The following is a 22,851-nucleotide window of genomic DNA, read 5'->3' as shown; positions in this document are numbered from 1 at the left end:
TACAGCTACTCTGGCAGCTTGGCGGTTTCTTAGGAAACTAAACACATGACACAACAATCATGCTCCTTGGTATTTACCCAAAAACTTAGGTTTACACAAACATTCATAGCAGCTTTATTCATAATTGCCAAACCTGGAAGTAAACAAGATGTCCTTCAGTAGATAAATGGATAAACTCTGCCACACCCAGATGGTGAAATATTATTCAGTGCTAAGAAGAAATAAACTACACAGTCATGAAAAAGACATGGAGGAAACTCACATGCACATTACTAAATGGAAGAGGACAACCTGAAAACACTATGTAGTATATGATATTCTGGAAAAGGCAAAACTGTAGACACAGTGAAAAGATCAATGGTTGACAAGGTTAGGAGACAGGAAGAGATGAACAATCAGAGCACAGAGAATTTTTAGAGTGGTGAAAGTATTCTGCAGGACACTATAATGGTGGACACATCTTATTTTGTATTTGTCTAAACCCACAGAAGGTACACCACCCAGAGTGAGCACTAATGTATGGACTCGAAGTGATAACGATGTGTAATATTGTACCACTCTGGAATGGGATGTTGATGGTTGGCATGGCTGTGTGTGTATGGGGGGAATGCAGACAGGCCGAAATGAGGACCCTGTACTTTCTGCTGTTTTGCTGTGAACCTAAAACTGCACTTAAACTATACATTTATATTTTTAAATATAAAGTGTATTTATAAAGTTTATGATACACTTTATAAAATAAAGCCTATTAAAATTTTTTTTTTTTTGCCTGGCTGGTATAGCTCAGTGGATTGAGTATGGACTGCAAACCAAAGGGTCACTGGTTCAATTCCCAGTCAGGGCACATGCCTGGGTTGCAGGCCAGGTCCCCAGTGGGGGCCATGTGAGAGACAACTACACATTGATGTTTCTTTCCCTCTCTTCCCCTCTATTGAAAAATAAATAAAATCTTAAAATAATTAAAAAAAAAGTAATCTCCAGGTTTCAATGGCAAATTCTACCAAATATTTAAGAAGAAATAACACCAATTTTATAGTCTTTTTTTTTTTTTCAGAAAATAGAAGAAATAGTTTACTCCTTTTTCGAGGCCAGCCTTACCTGATACCCCCACCAGATAAAAACAGCAGCAGAAGAGGAGATGTAGAACAGTACCCCTTATGAACACAGACAGACAGAGAGATCCTCAACGAAGAATTAGCAATACTAATTCAGCGAAAATAAAATGGAAAATACACCATGACCAAGCGGGCTTTATTATGTGACTGCAAGGCCATTCGAGATTTGAAAATCAATGAGTGTAATTACCCTATTAATAGCCAAATAAGAAAAAGCACATGATCATATTAGTACATAACAGTATTTCATGAAATTCAACATCATTCACGTTAAAAACTCTCACCATAGTAGAAGATAAAGGGAACTTCTTCAATATGATAAAAGGCACCTACAAAAAATCTTAGAGAAATTTTCAGAACCAAGAACAAGATTACTTAAGAGCTGAGGATCTTGAGAAGAGTTACACTGAAATTTGTACCAGTTTTATTAAAAACAGAAGCAAATCAGATTGTTTGTATTTTTTAAAAGCTGACAGAGAAAAGCATTTCTCCTAAAGTATTTTGCTCTTTCACTAAGCACTACAAAATACCTTAATTAAGTCTTGAGATACGAATAGCCCTAAAAGCAACTCATAAAATGATATTTACTTGGGAGCATAAACTGGAAGGACATTTTGGGAGGGCAATTTGAAAATATTTTGCAGAGGCCTAACATGCATACCCACTGACTAAGAATTCCAGTTATAGACATTTATCTTCAGAAAACTGGCGATGACAAAAATACAAACGTGCTCGTTACAATGTTGCGTATAATAGAAAAAGAAATAAACTGGAAAGAGTCTGAACATCCAACAATGTGAAGTTGATCAAGTACATTGTGGTTCATCATACTTTGGAATAGTACACGGCCATAAGAATTTTTTAAATTATATCATAAAGTTATATATGGTATGGAAAAATATTCACTGTATATCGCTGAGGGAGAATGCAAGTTATAAAATTGTGGCATTATATTATCTCATTTCTGCTTAAAATATGTCTATGCATAAAACTATCTGGAGGGAGATACACATGTATAAATAATGGTATTTATTACTGAGTTTTGGATCACAGGTGATTTTTACTTACTTTTTTTGAGGAGTCTGTATTCTGGTTTCCCACAGTAAACATATTTTCCTTATATAATAAAAAAGTTAAAATGCTTACTGGAGGCAACCATGTAATTGTTCGTGTTTCTCTGACTCATAAAACTGAACACTGTAGATACTACGGAGAGTGGAAGTGGGGAGAGAGGAAGAGGAAGAGGGAGGCAGGCAGGCAGACCTCCCTTGTGCGTTTTTTTTTTTTTCCATGTATATTTGCTGTAAAGTTTTAGGTTAATGTTAGATTTAACTATCTGGAAACAATTTTTAATGGAACATAGTAGTGAATAGTTAAGGCTCACGGGATCGCAATATAGTCGCATAGATTTAATTTTTCTCCTTTCCTCGGAATGCTGAGTCTGTTTCGTAAGGAGCAGGTGGCTTTCTTTTTTATAAGTCTCTCCACTGCCTTGTCAGACACAGCTCTCTCAGAACTTTTTTGGGAGCTAGCCAAGTTTTATCTAAACAAACCCAAAATGACATGTGGACTTCATCCACATGGTCATATGAATCCTTTGGCTGATGACTCCAGCCATGTATCTAATTGGTTTTATAAAATCCATGCTTGAGAAGGATTCTATACGAGGGCGTAATGCTGCGGGGAGAAGGAATGTAGTGGCGAACAGACCCGACTGCTACGCTGGAATCTGGTGCCGCCACGGCCACCACGCACAGGCAGTACGTATCCCCACGAAGGGGAGAATCCTAACAATGTCAAATGAAAAGTTTCTATCATGCATTTCAGCTTAGATCTATCAATAACACTTCTTTAAATGCCTTGTTAGACAGTGAAATCTGGGAATAATTACCAAACACCATATATAGCATTTACAATAGAATCATATTTCTTTTCTTTCTTTCCCCATCCCACCTTTTTTTTTTTTTGGATAAAAAATAGAATGCTGCTGAATGGTACCCAAATGTCTGTTGTACGCCATGCCAATACAGCAGCCCAGCCAAAAATGCGAATAGAACCGTTCGCCAAGCAAAAGAAAACATAACAAATTGGTAATGGTTTCTATCTTGACAGAAAATGAAAATGATCCCTCAATGTGTGGTCACTCATGCGGACACATAAAAATGTCTCAGAAGCAATCATTTTACCTCAGATAACAGACCCTGACAGGGCAGGACAGCACTGGCTGACTTTCACTTTTGAGAAGAGCGGCAACCGTGACCTACAAAATACTCTGGGAGCCATGTAATTTATGCAAAACACACACACACATGCCATACACTCATAATATTTGCTATAAATCATTCCAAATATAAGACTTCTTTTCTGAGTGGGATATACTTTATGAGAGATGATCTAAATCACTAAAGATTTGATAAAGCTGAATTGGTTTATTTATGAACAGAAATGAGGTTGTTGGTTATAAGGTTACAACATTTAAATAGCCTATACTGCAATAAAAAGGGCATTATATAAGGATCCTGGGTACTATATATATGATTCTGTCTAGTGCCTTGGATACTGAAGCTATTTTATGAGATGTTAGATAAAACAAATACCAAAAACATGTGCAGGTACATAGTGCATGGTTTTGACTTTCTGTTTAGGAAATGGCAATTAGAAGTGGAAATGAACTCCCTGAAGACACAGTGCTGGTCCCTTTAACACACTTCCCTTTCCTTTACCACTTATTTTTGTCCTCTGAAAACTGGCCAACGTCACTGACCAGTGATTTTCCCCCTATCTAGTGCAGTTTTTCCCATTTGTTCAATTTTCTAACGAGCTTGTGAGAATAGTGATTGTACTGTGAAATCACATAGGAAACAAGAATGACACTGTTAAAAACACTAAATGATACCTGAAGCTAATGAGGAATTCAGAATGAGAAAACATTGAACCGAAGAGGCTAGGAAGAACCTTGGGAGTTAAATGGCCTTGCCGAGCTGAAAGTAAATTTGAGTCCTGTAGGTTGTGAGTTTCCAATGGAACTTCTGGGTTTAAATTTGTTGGTGACTTTCCTGTTCAATAAAACTGGACTTAAATGGCTTGTAAAAAGGTTAAAAAAACTTATTGGGCATCAAGCCGCTCTTACAAAACACCCTCTTGATGAGTTAAGTGTAAATGAATCAGAAACACATGGATCATATTTCCTTAAGAAACGTGTATGGATTCAAAAATAAGAGGAAGAGGACTTGGTAAAACAGTTAGTTGTGTGTGTGTGTGTGTGTGGGGGGGGTGACCGAATCCAAAACATTTAAAAGATATTTTGAGACATTCAAGGAACCCAGAATAGAACTAGAGCTGTGCAGCCACTCACAAAACAGAAGTTCTCCACTACGCAGTGTGCGCTTATCTCTACGGGCCCATCACCACGCCCTGGGCCTTTGCCTTCAGCACAGCACTGTGGGAGCAGCCAGCTACTGTCTTTAAGCAACTCAGAAGTTAAGTATAAATAAATATGTAAGTAATACAAACCTATTAAGAGAGACCCAGGGTTTTACAAAAAATCTGGCATCATGACCCAGATCACACAGAAACTGCATATAGATAAATACACAAGGACTTTTAGGGTCCTGGGGTAGGCAGGATTCATTCCAATCAAACCATCATGCCCTCAGCCCTTTTGGTTAAAGTTATATATAGTTGCCGAGTCTTACTTGCTTAAATGTTTTCTTAATGAGCGTTTTTATGTCTTTTTTTAATGCGTGTCTCAGCCCTCTTCCCTACACCCTCTAGATTTGTGAGTGCTCAACAAATCTTGCTGACTGGTTTCCTAGAGGATGGGAGTCTTGCACAAAGTTTTGAAATAGGGGAGAGATGGTGTTTGGCAGAGAGGAGTGAGCTATGATTCTGGGTGTGGGTAATGGCACATGGGACAATTCAGAGGCTCCAAGGGTGAGTCATGCGTGGGGGTGACCTCAGGCTTGCTTGCAGCAATGTGCCCCAGCCAGGGTGCAGGGGGAGATGGAGGCGGTTAGGTGCGGGGAGGCCTAATATACTGCAAGAGAAGTCAACTGAAGGGCAGAGGAGTGTGATAAGGAAAAGCACAATTCTTACTCTTTCTTTCTTTTATTTTGCCAATATAGGATAAAGTGCTAAGCACGGGATAAAGTCATTAATTCCTTTATTTCTTATCAGTGTGTTAAGCAGCTGAAAAATATCCAAAGATAAAAATAAGTTAATTATGCATGCATTGCTAGGATCCTGTTGGTCATAAATTTGAAGAGGAACTTAGTAGGATTATGGAAGGGATTACTGAGCTCTGAAATAGTGGTCAGAAAGTATGAAAAAATTAGTGATTTAGAATCTTTGAAGGCTGTTTTTTTAGTTGTTTAATGTGGGTTTTATCTTGTCCATGACATTAAAAGTTATTTAGGGCAGGGACAGTGTCCTGTAATTCTTGTGGATTCGGCACTGGCCAGCACAATGCTGGGAACGAACTATGAACTCAGTGCACGTTTCCCCAAGTGAAGTGAGGTCAAGGGTGCTGAGGCCTTACAACAGTGAGGGTGTGGCTGCAGGTAAAGTCTGAGAAAGACACTCGGGGTGATGTAGTGGAAACGTCCTAACAGGGTCTCTGCTCTGAGCCTCGTTGTTCGTGGTGAAGAGACAGAAGTCAATACCCTTACCATCCTTCATCATCTTCTACTTCCACTTCAGAAATGTCATTTTCAGGAGTTTCAGCAATTGCTTGTGTGAGTTTTGATTTAAACTGGTTCAGCATCGCAAGGGTCTGAAAGAAGAATAAGATTGCTAAATTTTATGATAAGGGGAAATGTAATTTTAGAAGAGACACTTACATTAGTTAGAAAAAACATGTCCTACCTGGATAAATTTTTAATTTTGCAGGAAAATAATGTAGAACTGCCTTCCAGCTGCAATAGTGATTGACATTCACAAACCCTGCCATCACCCTATGTGCATTCACACTGATATTTTACCTCGGAGACACTACTTTCTTCCTTGGAGAATATAAATTTGCTTATATAGAAGACATTTAAGTGTTAAAAGGCACGCTTATTATCCATAGCTAACTTTTGAATGTCCACAAGACAGGGTGGTGCTTCATTAAGACATGTAAAGTCAAAAACAAAACACCAACAAGTAGTGTATTTTCACTGAACAACTTTCTAAAAATGTAAACATATCAATGTTGGGAAAGGCAAAATAAATTTTATTTTATTACCAGAACACATGAACTGCTGTAAGAGGGGTAAAATGGAATGGTATCTTTAGAAAACTCATTACATGTACTAGAAACTTCAGAGGATCACTCCCTTTGATTCGATAACTCCAATCCTGGGAACATACGCAGAAAAATAACTTGAAACACAGAAAGTGGCTTATGCAGAAGATGTGCGCTGCAGCAGCAGTCCCTCGGGTGGGAAATAGGGACTTCGGATGTGTATCAGTAAAGATCTGGACGCATTCTGGTAAAAAGTAATGACTATGCTATTATAGTCACTAGAAATTCTGTACATGAAGCACTACATTCTATTGTTAAGTGAAAAAAGTAGGAGGCAGATATCAATTGGAGTATGTTTTCTAAAAAAGGGATCGCTCCTCTGAGTCTCGCTGGGCCCCCAGGCCCCTCATGGGTGAGAGGAAATGACGAGCCACGCAGCTCGGTGACCACGCCGTCTCCCGGCTGCACTCTAACTGTGTGCTCCAGAACGTGAACAGAGAACAGAAGCTAGCATAAGGTTTTATTCTGCAGCTTTAAAGAGTTTATAATTAGAAAAATGGATTAAATACTATGCATATACGAAAATCAAGTATCTAATTAAAACACAGATACATGGAATTCAGTGTTAAAATAGACTTCGTAAGGAAAGAGTTGTGTTATAGCTCAACATGTGACTAACAGGTACAATAAGGAGTCACGGTGAACTGCTAGGCTCCGGAATTTACCTAGCAACTGTCATTGAGACCATAGCTCACGAGAAAATCAAGTAGGTTTTGTTGGTGTAGAACCTAAACTCAATAAAGACAGGTGGTACCAAAACAGGAAAAAAGGCAGCTATTGCTAAAAAATGTTAGTGAGATGTGCCTTGTATGTTTTTGTAACATTTAATGCCCAGACAACATTGGGAAATATGCACACTACCATGCTGTGGAGGGAGATGAGTTTGAGGGAAAAACTATAAATTCCTGTAGAAGATCCTCACAGGCATTCCGAGGGCTGCCTGGTATGTTAGGGTTTAGATATCTGATTCATTTCTAGGGTAGTAATTATAGGACTAAGCTCTTCAAACAATGGTAACAGATAAAGCATTCCTTGTTTTTAAATCTTATTTATAAAAACAAATCTTTTTGCTTATAAGCTTTTACTGTATTTGCTTTAAAATAAGAAAAGGGTTTATTGTAGAAATATTAGAAAATAAAGAGGAGCAAAACAAAAATATCTATCATACTACTACTCAGCATAACCACTGTTGACATTTTGGTATATACCCTTCAAGCATTTTATGTGTTTTTGTGTGTGTTTGTGCTCACATACTTATATCTATATTATATGAACATATATCTTCATATTCACATTTCTCTCTCTTAAAGGTAAATCTCATCAATTTTTAATGGCTGACACCTGGAAATCTCTTTTCTGAGGGATAAATAAAAATGAAAACGAAGGAGACTTCTTAGTGAAATGAAACTTTAAAACTTCCTAGCAAATTACACTAGACCTGGATCTTTTCCTTTAAGTTGAAAGTGGCAAGCAGTCTGTTTTTAGAGCCAGTCAGTGTGCTACTGGCATTTCCTCAAAGACAGGGGCTGTGGCAAACGAAAACCATCCTCTGGGCCTTGTTTAGCATCTCCTCTGTTCAAGATTGGGCTTTCTTTAGCTGTATTCTAAAGGCAAGTGAACACTAGAGGGAAAAAAGCAAGCATCACAAAAATAATGGGGTGAAATACGGGGTGAAGAAGATGGGATCTGCATGGAGGCATTGCTGTTTCGCGCCCAGCAGGGAACTGGTCCTCTGCCTTTAGCTAAAGGGTAAATGGCCAACCACTAATAGCATAGCTCTTAAGCACAGCTAGAATATGCTATTTTCCATGCTTCCCCAGCATGGAGAAGCTGTTTTGAAGGGATCCTGCCTTGGGAGATGTTGTGCAAGCATAACTAACACATAAGAGTCTCTCAGACGGCCTCCAAGTCTCCAGTCCTGCCCTGAGTCCAGTCCATCCTCTGGACTGCAGCCAGGTTGGAGGGTCTTCTCAAGTTGCCAATGAGATTGTTATACTTCCTTCCTTTGATGGCTGTTGCCCAGTGCCCACAGGGTACATCTAAACTCCTTATTAAGGCTCAAAAATGCCTTCCTTGCACGAGCTGGCTTCTGCTTACCTCTCCAGCACCATCTCTCTCTTTCTCATTTATGTTCTAGTCATACTCAACATCCTTTAGTTCTTTTCAAAGAGATCAAAGACTTGTCTTATACTGTTCCTTTTGTCTAGCCACGCATTTCCTATTCAACCTTCAAAGCTCAGCTGACGAATCGTTTTCTCTGGGAGGCCTTCTCAGATTCTTAGGACATGCTAAGTCCTACTATTACACCTTTACATGGTTCTCTGTATCTCAGCTGTCATAATGGTCACCCCCTTTTATTGGTATTACTGTATTTGCTTAACGGCTCTCTTCCCTGAGAGCTCAGAAAGGGCAGGGATATGTCCAACCTTGATTATCACCAAATACAATGAGTAGTACATGGTCGGTTCTATTTTTTCTTTTATCAAATCTAGATAGAGAGGAAGAGAGAGAAAGAAAGAGAGAGAAACATCGATGTGAGAGAGAAACATTAATCAGTTGCCTCATGCAGGAGGTGGACTGGAGACCAAACCAGCAACCCAAGCATATGCCCTGACCAGGAACGGAACCAGTGACCCTTCAATTTGCAGTACGACACCCAACCAAATGAGCCACAATGACAAGGGCATGGTAGGTTCTTAAATTATTATTTGTTAGGAGGGAAAAGGAGGAATGTATGAATAAAAGTGATCCTTAGCACCTTTGGTAGTATAGTGATTACAGTATGACTCCATGAACAGAAGTTGTTAATGTACTTTTTTCTTTTTTTTACTTGACTTTATTTATTTAGTTTTAGACAGAGGGGAAGAGAGGGAGAGAAACACTGATATGAGAGAGAAACATCAATCTGTTGCTTCTCATACATGTCTTAACTGGGGACTGAACCTGCAACCCAGGGATGTGTCCTGACCAGGGATTGAATCAGGGACCTTTTGCTTTGTGGGACAAAGCCCAACCAACTGAGCCACACCAGTGAGAAGGATATTCCATTTCTTTTAAAAACTGTACAAGTTAATTACCTGCAACTATGATTTATTATAATACTTGACTTCTTGTTGAACTTACCCTATGATTATTTTCATGCTAAGTACTGATACGTGCTTTCCTTATCAGTAATTAGGTATCATTTACAAGATATAGTAGATAGGTAGGTAGGTAGGTAGATAGATAGATAGATAGATAGATAGATAGATAGATAGATAGATAGATAGATACCAGCACCCAAGAGAAAAGATTTCGGTCTGCCCCCTAGCTTTTCAGATACAAAAGGCTAGGGAGATTTATCGAGTGCTGAGCTTCATGGTGTGCATGGTGGAATCCCAAATTGTTGAGCTAGTTCCCTGCCTTTTCATTCTTGACTTCTTACAATCTTCCCATATTACTAACTTCAAGATACAGGAATTACCTGCAAAAAGCAGAACTTTGTAATATTACTGACAATAGAAATCAACTATTATACCAAATGACTTATTTGTAGGCACCGTATCATACAATTTCAGGTGGAGCCAGCTAGTCAGCTTGTGAGATGCTGGGCCAAAAGAAATCCCTTCATCATTTATAGCCACCTCTTCTCTATTTCATAAAACTCACTTAGACAAAGGTTCTGCCCAGGTATCTGATAACATGTGGGCTTACAAGATTCTTGTGCTTGATATGGGAGTACACATTGAAAACCTCAAGTTTTAGGCTTTTCACCTGCAATGTCTGGGAAGAACTCTATCATCTGGACCTCTGCATGAGTGGCCAAGGTCCTTGTCACCCCCCCCAAAAAAAAACACATGCTTTTTCATTGCTAAGAGGTAGTGCTTCCCCTGATGTATAATCAAATTAGACTCCAATAACAACACTTGAAGGCAACTGAAAGATAACAAATTACATATAAATTTAGGTTGTGAAATTACCTGGTCTTCCCGGGAAGTTCCCTTCTTTGGCTGCTGCTTCCTCAAAGCTTCATACTTCTGCTTTTCTCTTCTATATTCTGCAACAGCGCCACCCACAGCAGTGTCTTCCTCTGAAGAATAATAGATTGTTTTTAGAATAAATAGTAAAAAGACTCTGTGTTTTTCCTCCATTTAACTTAAAAATCAACCAATAAACTCTACCAGCTTCACAACTATTTCCTAGATTAGAAAGTGGCTGATGTTAACTTATTGACCAATTTTATGAACATCTTTACAATATACTATAGTATTGTATTATTGTAGTACATACTGTACTATTGTAGTTGTTCTTATATTTGACTATAAAATCACCTACCTCACTTTTCAGATTTTTCTGAAAGTCAGCAATACTATTTTACATTAATCTCTTGCCTTATAAAATACTTTCTTTCAATAATGGTTGATTTGACAGTTTTACTCTCCAGTGAAAACAACAGTAATAACAACAAATAACTTCAACTCGACGGCATCACACTATATGCATATGTCTAGCAAATAAGTCAGGACAGTCACGCACGAGACCCAGGCAAACACTGTTTTCACTAAGTTACAAATCAGAACACGAATGTATGGATTTGATTCTGCATTAATTCCATAAGAAGATTAACTGACATCTGGGTTCACATAATACAGTTTTGCTTCAAAAACACAAGTCCTGCACTAACATTGTATAACACCTTATAGGTACACATATTCATGAAAGTTTGTGACAAAAAACAACAAACTCAAACCAAATAACCTGTGTCTTCTCATCTTTGACTGGCAAACGAAGATGAGCAAGATGGAATCAAGAATGACAGTAATGTTTCTACTCGAGTCTGGGTTTGTTGTTTGCCTCTTTGTCACCTAGTTTAAAGAATATTAATGTGCAATGTATATGTTAACAAGCAGCCATTTTTTTCAACAGATACTCTAGTTAAAAAATGTGTGAACTAAGGAACAAGTAGTCTTTTTATGGCTACCTAATATCACGATTTTGATGTTGGTCAGAAGATTCAAAGGTGTAATTGTGTGGGACAGGTCAGTTCTGGAGGTTTAAGGTATGGTAAGGTGACTATAGTTGAAATTTGCTAAGGAGTTGATGCTAAGTATCCCCACTACAATGCCCTCACACACACAAATGAACTATATGAGGTGATATGAGAGTAATTAGCTTGACTTTGGTAACCATTTCACAATGGCTTCTTTATTTCTTGGTCTTCTGAGATAATTAATTGCCTGGTTTCAGGATGTCCTTTCCCTCCTCCTGTTTTAATTTCTATCCCAAATGTACACAGGCAAACAGCTTGACAACAGCTGCAAGGTTGTCTGGTCTTTTGTTACACGCATCTGTGATACCAGGACTAAGCCTGCGAAGGTTCCATCTGAACCACATGAAAACTCATCCCACACCTTCATATGGCACGCACAGCCACATGGAATAATGTCTGCTGCACACACCCAACTGTGTAAAAAACCTGATCCAGTCTTCTATTTCTCAATGGGCATACCATATTAGTATAAAATCCTTCTATTTATAAATGTGTGATCAACTATGAATGATCACAATACATTCACTTTTCCTGTCTCCATTTCTCAGCAGTATATTCTGAGCTAATGTCCTTAGCTCTATATTTCAGTTCTCTAACTCTCTGTTTACTTGTATCTAACCAGTTTTTAAGATATAAACTGTCTTTGCTTTCGATAATTATGTTTTTAAATTTTTTCTAGATTTTCCATTTTTTTCCAAATTCATCCACTCTATTTGATAGTCTTAGTCTTTTACTATAATTTTTATTCCTTAAAAAAACCTTTTACATTATTTAAAACATACTTGTTGTATTGTATTTTTCAAATTGTTCTTGGGGATCCTTCTGTTATATCTTCTGACTCTCTCCCTAGAGTGGTCATTTCTCTATGTGCTTTCTAAGTTTTCACTGTGAATTTATCTTCAGCTAGAGCTGTATCTCCATCATGCTCCATGGGAATCCTAGACACCTAGGATTGTGTAAAGATTTCTACAGGCAACTAAGGGATTCTGTTGGTTCAGGGCCATTTTCCCCCAAGTTAATCTCTTGGCTTAGAATTGCTGTACCACACAGGTAGTATACATTAAGACTTTGTAGCCATACCTGGTAGAGATTTATTAGAGTTTTGATTTTGATTTTTTTGACAGACTTTTTTTCATCCTCTCACATAATTCTGAACAAATGACAAGCTTCTTTGTGACCTGCCTGACCAGGTAGACAGTTTTTCTAGTTTCTACCTCTCCTGACCCAAGGCCACATCTCTGTCCAAGTGTAAGGTTAAAACCCAGTTTCCAGCTACTAGAGCCTACATCTGGTTCCAATATCTCTATCGGCAACCATAGTGCCAGTTTGCCCACTTAAAGCTCTGGTTATGCTTCCTCTTTGTTTTTGGTACCTAGGAAATTTCTTCTCTTTCTCTCTGCAGCTTAGCTAAGTACTTAAATTGGGATATATCACATTTTATCCAGCATTACTGTATATTTGTAGGAGAAGGAAGTTCTGTGTGAACTCACTCCATGTTGCCAGAGCAGAAAGTAGCACATTTATTTCTCATGTGTTTGAATCCTCCTGAGTAAACAAAAATTGAATAAGTGACTAGACAATTTTAGTGACACAAAACTGGTTAATAAATTACACACGGAGTTTGAAAAATTCAGTTTGTCTAAGTACAAAGTGCTCTCAATGTATGCTGGATGATAATTCATAAATTATAATGATGTATATAGCATGATGACTACTTGTCAGTAACTGAAATTTCTATAAAACAGATATTAAATAAACAGCCATAAAGAATAGGGAAAATTTTGCTCAAGACGTAGTATATGTTAGGCACCAAGCAAAGGTGCTTTGGTTATCCATGAAGAAAGTATCTACAAACCGGTTTTAGAAACGAGGAAACAGAATTCAATCACAATTAGAATAGAAGAAAGTATCCATAAACCTGTGTCACGAATGAGGAAACAGGACTCGGTCCGAACTAGAATAGAGTACAGCTGAGGTTTCAGCCCAGATCTGCATGGTACTGAAGACTCACACTGTGTCCTCTGTCTTCTACTAAAACTTCAACTCAGAAAATAAAGTTTACTGTGTTCACCATATACCTGGCAGTCTGAGAATTGCTACGAATGATACCCCAAACATTTTTAATACAGGGTTTTTGATCTAGAAAGTAACTGAAAGGGTAAAATGAATGTAACCAATGTGAAAATAGTTAAGATATCAATTATTGATTATAAGTGTCGAATTGCTGATTCATGGGTAGAATACCAGCCTTTTATAAAAAATACATTTTATTAATTATGCCATTACATTTGTTCTATTTTCCCCCTTCATTCCCCTCCATCCTGCACACCCCCTCCCCCACCATTCTCCCCTTTAGTTTATGACCATGTGTCTCAAGTTCTTTAGATTCTAGCCTTTTTAAGAGGACTTAAAGCTGCCCTACATTTTAATGTTGGAATAAAATTTTAAAAATATCTTAGCTTTTTCTGAGTTATAATTAGGTGATATCTATGCAAAGGCCTGGTGAAGAGAATGCCCAACACCACTATGACTATGAATTTACTACTAGAGTGTCAGTTTAATGGGAAACCAGAGCTAACCTGGGGGATCTTCTAATCTAACTTTTCAATTTAAAGGTGAGGTCACCAAAGTCCAGGTAAATGAAGTTACTTAGCTAGTGTCCCAGGTGGATTAGAAGGGGCGCCTGGGCTAAAACCTGTGTCCTAACTCTTAGTTCAGTTTAAGGTGACTTTTTTGCCCTTGCATGTTATACAGAATGCTTCTAACTCTTCCTCTGTGAGTTACTCAGAAACTTAATATTTGCTCCACTTGAATCTCTGCACTAAAGGTTCTTTATGCTCAGAACCTTTTTGTTCTGAACATAAAGGGGGGATGACAACTCAGTTATAGGTTACTTAGCTAATGAACCAGTGGTATCCATCTACAAATCTTATTTCATGCATCAAAGGTCTTAAACTTACCACCCTCTCAGTACCAGAGCTCAAGAAGTGACAGAGCCAAGCAGCTTCACATTTATTCATTTTTAGGGAAAAGTTTATTGAATAATCATTGTAATAATTATAAAAAAAATCACTGTAAAAAAGTTTATTGGATAATAATGATTCTGAAAATCATGTATCAGAAACTGTCGATAATGCTGCTTATAAAAATTTTTTAGTTATTTGGATTCACTACTTCAAGGAAATTTGTTAAATATTCCCATTTAAATAAAAACTTTTATATAAATAAAGGTGGTGTGATGATAGTAAATAGTATTTGAGAACAAAAGGGATGGACTTTAAAGGAACTAGAAGCACTGGCTGGTGTGGCTCAATCGGTTGGAGCATCATTCCATAGACTGAAAAGTTGTGGGTTTGATCCCCAGATGGGACATGTGCAAGAAGGCAACCAATCAATGTTTCCCTTTCACAGTGATGTTTCCCTCTTTCTCGCTCTCCTTTTCTCTTCATTCCTGTCTCTCTAAAAACAATGAAGAAATGTCCTCAGGTGAGGATACATAAAAAAATAATAAAAAAAGAATATAGAAACCTATCTAGTTGTATTTCATCATACTTTCTGGAAGCTACAAAGTATGCTTTTATGAAATTTTATTTACATTAGATCTTAAGTTAATTCCAGGAAAAATAGTAGATTTGAAAATAGCTAACATGATACCTAACATTTTAAGTACTCACTGGGTGCCAGAGGGTAGAACCTGCATTATATGTTTAACCCTCATAACCAACAACCCCACGAGGAAGGCATATTATTAGCCCCACTTTGCATTGGGAACTAAGGCAGTAGAAGTTAAAGAATTTATCTTAGAGATTACAAATGTGGGAATATAAACCCATGCAATATGGTTCTAGTGTACAATCGCTTAATGAGCTTGTTTTTTTTCTTCTTCATATCTGAGACACAAGAAAACAGAGAATAGGCCCTGCCTGGTGCAGCTCAGTGGATTGAGCACAAGCCTGCGAACCAAAGCATTACCGGTTTGATTCCCAGCCAGGGCACATGCCTGGGTTGCAGGCCATATTCCCAATATGGGGTGTGCTAGAGGCGACCACACATTGATGTTTCGCTCCCGCTCCCTCTCTTTCTCCCTCCCTTCCCCATCTCGCTAAAATAAATAAATAAAATCTTAAAAAAAAAAGAAACCTGAGAAGAAGATATTTAAACATGACATAAAAAGGCATCAAGTCATCAACTGGATGTGTCCTGATGAAATACAATCCTACCGAAAAAGGTCCTAGATACCTTCCGGACCACAATAAATAGACAGTGGTTTTACATAAGGGATTTCCACCTAGGAAGAATCCTTTATGGCGTTTTCTTGATTCTCCTTAATTAATGATATTTCCCCTTATTTGAAATTTTCAACACTCTGTAGCTCCTAAACACCCTGTATTTATAACTGCCTCTTTGTGATTTTTGTCCCCTGGGCTATAAACCTACATGACAGAAACTGGCCCCTGTTTGTGGCCTGGCATATGCCTTGCACGTAGTGTGTCCTCAATAAACAGTAACTGAATGGACAAAGGATCAGACTGACCATTTTTGTGTATTAGATCGGTCTTAGACTACCACAGTGTCCACAGGGCCTTATTACTCTCGCTACATGAAGTGGCTCCTTGAGGAACTTGTATACATTAGTATGTCCCAGGCATACAAATGAGTTTTCAATCCACAGTTGTCCAGTTAAGCTGAGTTGTAAGGAATGAAATGATTTCTGACACTTACTACATAGAGGTGAGAGAAGTAGGAGAAGTCACCTCTAAGGCAGTTGCCCTTGATTAAAGCCCCTAAGCACTGAGTTTTTGGGTAAAATCCCTGTCAGAGTGGCAGCCATTCACACAGGCTTTAACCATCTCCTTGAGGAGCTACTGGGGATGAACTACATACTCCCGCCAACCCCCAACCCAGGGCAGAAAGGCTGGCTTTCCGTTTGTTTTATTAAGATAGTACTTTATGGGAATGATAACAATGAGACTGTTCTGTGACAATGAAATGAGGGTCTTCATACAATATACTTATTATTATTCTTTTGTAATTATAATTCATAACATTTATTAAGTGACTAGAGGTTGAATCTGTACTAATTTTGTTTTAAAGACAATTGAAAGTTGCTTAGATGATATCTTTAAAAAGTGGATAAGAAGAAAACTGTCTCTCTAGCCAATGACAGAGCCCAAATGAAAACTTATTCATAATAAAGACATTGTTTAATGAAGGTGTCTATATGCACATTTACAAAGACTATGCAGAAGTTTAGGCTAAAAGTTTGTTTTTTTCTGTACTCTGAACTAAGATAAGACATCTACAATTTATTCATTTTATTTAACCAATTTTTATTTTCAGCATATTTTTTATTCTACAAATTGAACAATACTGGCTCCACCTGGTGGTCAAAATAAGCCTCTAGAGTTTCATAAAAATTAGTCAAAAGCAGTTACATGATTTAGGGACTCTCTGAAATATTCTTGGACATTGAACCATAAATATTAGAGCATGCTTCAACATTGACCTTGATTAAGTGGAACTCAGTTTACATTTTCATGAAGTTTTTTTTTTTGCTTTCCTGGTTATTCATCCTAGTTTCATTGCTTCATGTTATTTTAGGGCTTAAAAATTCTCAAAATAAAGTAACCAAATGTTTTCCTCTTTTTATCTTAGCTAATTTAAAAAATGTGAAATTAACAAGTTAGAATACAGCTAAATTTATCCAGATTTTCAAATTGTATTCCTGTTTAGAATATAAACTATAAAACACTCACTGATTTTAAGCCGTATTTTCTCTGACACTTACGGAAGGGGAAGCTTGTTACTACACAGAACATTAGTATTAGGAAGCTCTTGGGCAACAATGACTGGCCAATTTCACAGACACACAAAAAATGGATGCAGAGAGGTTAGACCACTGTGCTACACTGGCAAGACAACTCAGTATTGTTTCCTCTCTGTATACACTACTATGGGTGCTTTCTTCCTGTAGTGTGTAATCACTACAGATATACTTCATTAAAACCTAATAATCACTCGAAATTACATACATTTATTGTACAGTGTGACATTTATAAAATGGCAATAAATCCCCAATATGAATTTAATTCTCCAACTAGGAATTTTCTTAATTTTTACTTTTGTTATTTTCCCTTAAGATATTAGAAAATTTGTAAATCTTATGTTTAAAGCTTTACCCCATCCAGATTCAAAATTTTATCTTTTTTCCAGAGTTATAGTGTTAAGTTTATAATTCAAATAGAAGTCATGTTGGTAATATATTACATTCATAATGGCTTATAAATTAGTTGACACAAAGTATTATACTAAAAGCCAATTCAAATCAATTTAAGTGAACTTATCTAAAAAAGTTAGTGATAAAGAGAATTTGGATCAGTAAAGACAGGTTCTGAACACTAATTATTAAATTGGTTTAAATTGACTTATTTTTTAATATAATATTTATTTATATAACAAACTGTAAGGAACCTATCTAATACTGTTTTTATCAGACACTTTGCCATTCACCTTAATAGTGATTACGAAAAAGAATTACAATATATAAATGACTGTTGAAAATTAACTGGGGGCACGAATAGCTTTTTTCTGGGGCACCCAGCTTTTCACCCGCAAGCTGCAGTGTTTGTTCCAGTTCCACCCACACGGACCCCAGGACCAGCACAGAGGCTGACCGACCTGGCCCTCAGGTCCCTCCGCAGGGCACACTTTGTACTTCTCCAGATGGAGTGATGCATAGTTCTTGTAATTGGATGGCCAGTGTGGGACAGCACTCCTACGTTGCCCTGTCATTCTAAATGTGACAACTACTAATTATATATCTGTGTTGTAGCAATGAGAAAAGTAACATAAAATTCTTCAAGATAAAAATATTTCATAAAACCAGTAAGGGAAAATAGCAAAGAAAGAATCGCTATGGCTGGGATAACTCTAGCAAATAAAACACTGCAAAATATCCACATTTCTACAGTAAGAGTAGAATACTAAGGTGGGTTCCACGGTTCTGTAGTATACCATGTATACTTTTCTCCAAGTCGTTGTAAGAGTTTACAAACCAGTACAAAATAGTCCTTAAATACATGCATGTGTGGTATGGCAGAGTGTTCTTTGTACCCCCTGTATGGCTGAGGAAAGTAAAGCAGTAAAGTGGTTTCTGAAACACAAGCATGACCACTGCCACCAGCACCAGCACCATTTCTCAGGGCCTAGCATGTCTGAGATAGAACTTTGGGAACTCTGGGCTTGCTTTCTCACTTAGTTCTGTCACAACAGAAGGGCTATTATCATCTCTGTGTTATGCATAAGGAAACAGGTTCAGAGAGGTTAAGTATCTTGCCCAAGGTTATATGGCTAATAAAAGATAGAGCAAGGATTTGAAATCAAGCTGCCAGACTTCAAAGCCCATGCATTCTCTATTCTGTTACACTGCACACAGTCATGGGGGAGAGGGGACGCTATTATGTGCCAGAGTGAGAAAAAAAGACAGTCCCCAATGCTAAGGAGCATAGTGGCTAGAAAAGGGATAAGGCAAAATATAATTAATACAATACAATACAATACAATACAATATAACATAATAAAAGTGGCAGTAAGAGAAAGTTACTGGGCCTTGAAGGGGAAAGAAGGTTTAGCTATAGCAGGTGCCAGAGAGATCAAAGCCAAAGCAAGAAGGCAACAGAGTGCAGAATGCACATGGGGAGGAGGAAAACTGTTTGTGAGAATGAAGAATGGGGAAACAAGATGGGGGATAAGGGAACTAAGATAAAATTTGACCATTAAAGTCCCTGAGTGTTAGATCAAGAAACTTTAACTTTATTTTGCTAAGCAACAAACAGCCACAATATATATCTTAGCCCCTTATGAAACCAAATGAAGTGAGTTGAACCACCCTAGACTGTTGTGTTGTTAGAACTCATTTCTAAGTACTTTTTAAAAGGGTGTTTCTCATGGTACTAGCTTGAGTTAGTTGATAACATGGTGGAGGAGGGGTCAAGTTCCAAATTTCCTGATGCCCACACTTCTCTCAGTCAGTGAAAACAGTCCATTCCTCAGTAGTTTGGTGAACAAGCAAGCAAAGATGGGAAGAAGAGAGACAGTGAGTCTGACTTCCAAAATCTTGAAATTTTCCCCAATTACTTTCGGAAGAAACTTTAAAAAATAGTCTGGTACATTATTTTTCCATACCTATAAGAAGATTCTAATTTAAATGTGAAAATACATGCAATTATCTGAAAGCACCATGCCCAGTTGTTTCTGGCTCTGTTCACCATCTCAAATTTTTTACCTGCCTAGACCATGTTCTCTACCATAGGTATACAAATTCTGGCTCAGATTTCACCCCTCTTTCCCAATCCCCATATTTAATGACATCTCTAGTAAGCTTAATTTTTGAGATGATGTGAAGATGGAAAAAAGTCATCAAACCAGGCTTCATCTGAAGTTGACCTGTGTCCAAGTGTGCTTTTGGGTCTCGGGACTGAAGGGTGAGCCAGAGGGGGTTCCCTTACTCAGTCTTAGTGGTATTGCTATAGATTATAGGCCAGAATCTGTCTGCTGATTCTGGCTCCCAGCTAACAGGTTATATTGCTTGTGGCTGACTTTATTGTACTTTTTAAGGAAACAATGGTTTACAGTTTTATAGCGGAAAGAGTATCGGACAGAAGATCTGGCTCCTCAAATTCAAGTTCGCGTGAGTACTAAATGTCTTTAATGCTTTGGTTTCTTCATTTGCAAAATGGAAACTATAATACTTGTTTAATCTACTTCTCAGGACTGTTACAGAACTAAATGTAATGAGGCATGTGACAGGACTATGTAAATTGTTCACGTTATATAAATGTGAGGTATTACTATTTGGCAGTGAATACAGGGCAATGTATTTTACGTCTGTAAGCTACTTTATTGGTCATGGTTCCCTCCAAATGATTAAATCTCACCTGAAGAAGCAAGGAATAGGTACAATATTTTTCATTTTATTAATATACTGGTTTGAATAAAAATGTGTTTGTATATTAAATCATATTTTCAAAGCACCATAAAACTTCTAATTGGAATGTAGAAAATGATTTTTGAAGTGAATTACCAAAACTTAATATATATTTCTATACAGTTGGACATTCAGATGTAGGACTCTTATCACAAGGCTAACCTATAGTCCTGAATTTGCATTAGAAGAAGCAGTACCTGCCGGCAGTTGCTGGCAGGCAGGTGCTTTGCTGCCCCTCTTTCTATTTATAGCCCACACTTGCTCACACAATGTTTCCCACATGCCAGTCCGTATTCTAAGTGCCTTATGCATTATAACTCATTAAAATATAATAGGAAAGTAGTTGCCACTAAAAAGACCAAGGAATTGTACTTGGAAATCTATCCTTTTGGACAAAAGCTGAAAACTAAAATGTATATGATGAGTGAATGTGAGTGAGCTCTGAGGAGACGCCAGAGTGGGGCACAAGAATGGAGTTCCTTGAGGGCAGGGATTAAAAAATATATTAAACGGGAGACAGAGAGGAAGAGAAATATCGATGTGAGAGAGAAATACTGACTGGTTGCCTCTCACATGCACCCTGACCAGGGACCCAACCCATAACCCAGGCATGTGCCCTGACCGAGAATCGAACCAGCGACTGACCCCTTGTGGGGTGATGTTCAACCACCTGGGCCAGCCATACAGGCCAAGGCAGAAGGCAGGGACTTTTCTGAATTATTTGCCATTTTATGTCCAGAGCCTAGAACAGTACTTATAAAATTTCAAGAATTTGATAAATATTATTTGAAGAAATTTAAAGTCTTTAAATGAAAAGTGATTTTTTGCAAAGTAAAACAGATTCCTAGAGAAAGTAATCGGGAGACAGAGTGGGATGAGGCAGGGCAGGCTGAAAACTGGCCTTCCCCGCCCCACACCGTGAAGCCCTGCGACCATCAGGTGCCACCTCAGGCTCAGTGCCTCTGACCTTTCTCATGTGGCTCACAGCCACACGTGGCAGGAGACAGTACAAATATAACGCTCATCAAAGTGGTTTATGAACTGAAGTTAAAGTCTCTGAACTCTGTATCACAAAAACACATCTGCTGGGGAAAAGAAAAAATAATTATTTTTAAAGTGCCTCAGTTTTGAAATTGTATTAATTAATGCTTTAATGAAGAAGGGTTATTTTGGTTTGCTTGTCTGATTAATTTCATAAACGGAAATTGTTACTAAAGCAACGTTACACTTCTTGGTGAAGAGGAAAATTTCTCACACTCTTATTTTGGATTAGAACATAATTACAGACACATTCTCACTGATTAATTTTTTTAAAAATCTTTGGCTTAGTCACAGAACAAAGTCAACACATTGCATGGACTGGGTTCAACATTTCAAATTAGCAACTTCACATTCTATTCCCATCCATCACTCAGTGGCGTAAAAGCTTAAGTCGATCCCACAAATGCTTTGTCTCTATTTTGTAAGATGATAAATTCAATGTTAATTACTGCTGCCTTAAATGTATGCAATGCAGTAAATTAGTGTGATACACTGTTAAAAATACTCAATAATAAGAGCATGAAAACAGAAAAATAAGCAAGGCAATATTGAGAAATACTTCTGAGAAACCGATTGGATTTTATCCCAAATGTCTGCCCAGCATCTTCACAAGATACCACAGACAAATGAAGTCTTTGGCTGTAGTAAACATTACAACCACTGTCTCTTTAATCATAACCAAATTGGTAAGAATAAACAATTATTTTTCTATCTATGCCTCACATGGCAACTGAGCACAATGTGGAATAAAGTGGAAGGGACTTGCCATGGGTTCTGTAGAAAGGAAGGTCCAAAGGGCTTGTTTTTGATGTTGCTCTTCCACAGCAGAGAGCCAGCCTCCTTACGTCACAGAAAGCACTGCAATTAAGGACTCAGAAATAAACCAGAAAAGAGTGGTAAAAGGGAATTAATGCTGCTAATCTCAATTGGGATTATTTGAAAGCAGCTCAAACTGTAAGGCTGCTTCTATAGAGAAAGGTTTAGTAACGTAGTGTCTAATGTTCACTGCCAAGTAGTAATAATAAAACTATAGACTTGAGAGAGAAAATAAAATGATTTTATGAGCCCTGGCAGGCGTGGCTCAGTTGGTTGGAGCACCCTCAGGTACTGATTTCCGGTCAGGGCACATAACTAGGTAATGGATTTGAACCCTAGTCCAGGGGCCGATCCCCGGTTTGGGGGGCACATGGCAGGCAACCTATTGTTGCTTCTCTCTTGCATCAATGTTCCTCTCTCTCTAAAGCAATGAAAAACATATTCTTGGTGAGGATAAAAACAAAATAAAAAATAATGTCTGTGTGAAAAATTCCACATCCCTTCACTCTGTGCTCCAGACACACGCTTGCAGGATAAGAAAAGGTATCGTGCTTTCTCTTATCTCCATGCATCTGCACAC

At 37.8% G+C, this 22,851-nt stretch overlaps 1 protein-coding gene across 1 annotated transcript in view; it reads right to left on the bottom strand.

Moving 5' to 3' along the window:
- The window catches only part of CWC27 (CWC27 spliceosome associated cyclophilin), a 184,706-nt gene that overhangs the window by 13,221 nt on the left and 148,634 nt on the right, over positions 1-22,851 (bottom strand). Inside the window, exons 12-13 of the mRNA XM_037150808.2 lie at positions 10,359-10,468; positions 5,783-5,886 (exon numbers count right to left, since the gene is read on the bottom strand). Coding sequence (XP_037006703.2) covers positions 5,783-5,886; positions 10,359-10,468 — 214 coding nt within the window. The remainder of the gene's footprint in view (positions 1-5,782; positions 5,887-10,358; positions 10,469-22,851) is intronic.

This window comes from Artibeus jamaicensis, unplaced genomic scaffold, assembly GCF_021234435.1.
Source record: "Artibeus jamaicensis isolate MK-2021 breed Jamaican fruit bat unplaced genomic scaffold, CSHL_Jam_final scaffold_369, whole genome shotgun sequence".
NCBI classification, from domain to species: Eukaryota; Metazoa; Chordata; class Mammalia; order Chiroptera; family Phyllostomidae; genus Artibeus; species Artibeus jamaicensis.
This window is presented reverse-complemented; position numbering and strand designations above follow the sequence as displayed.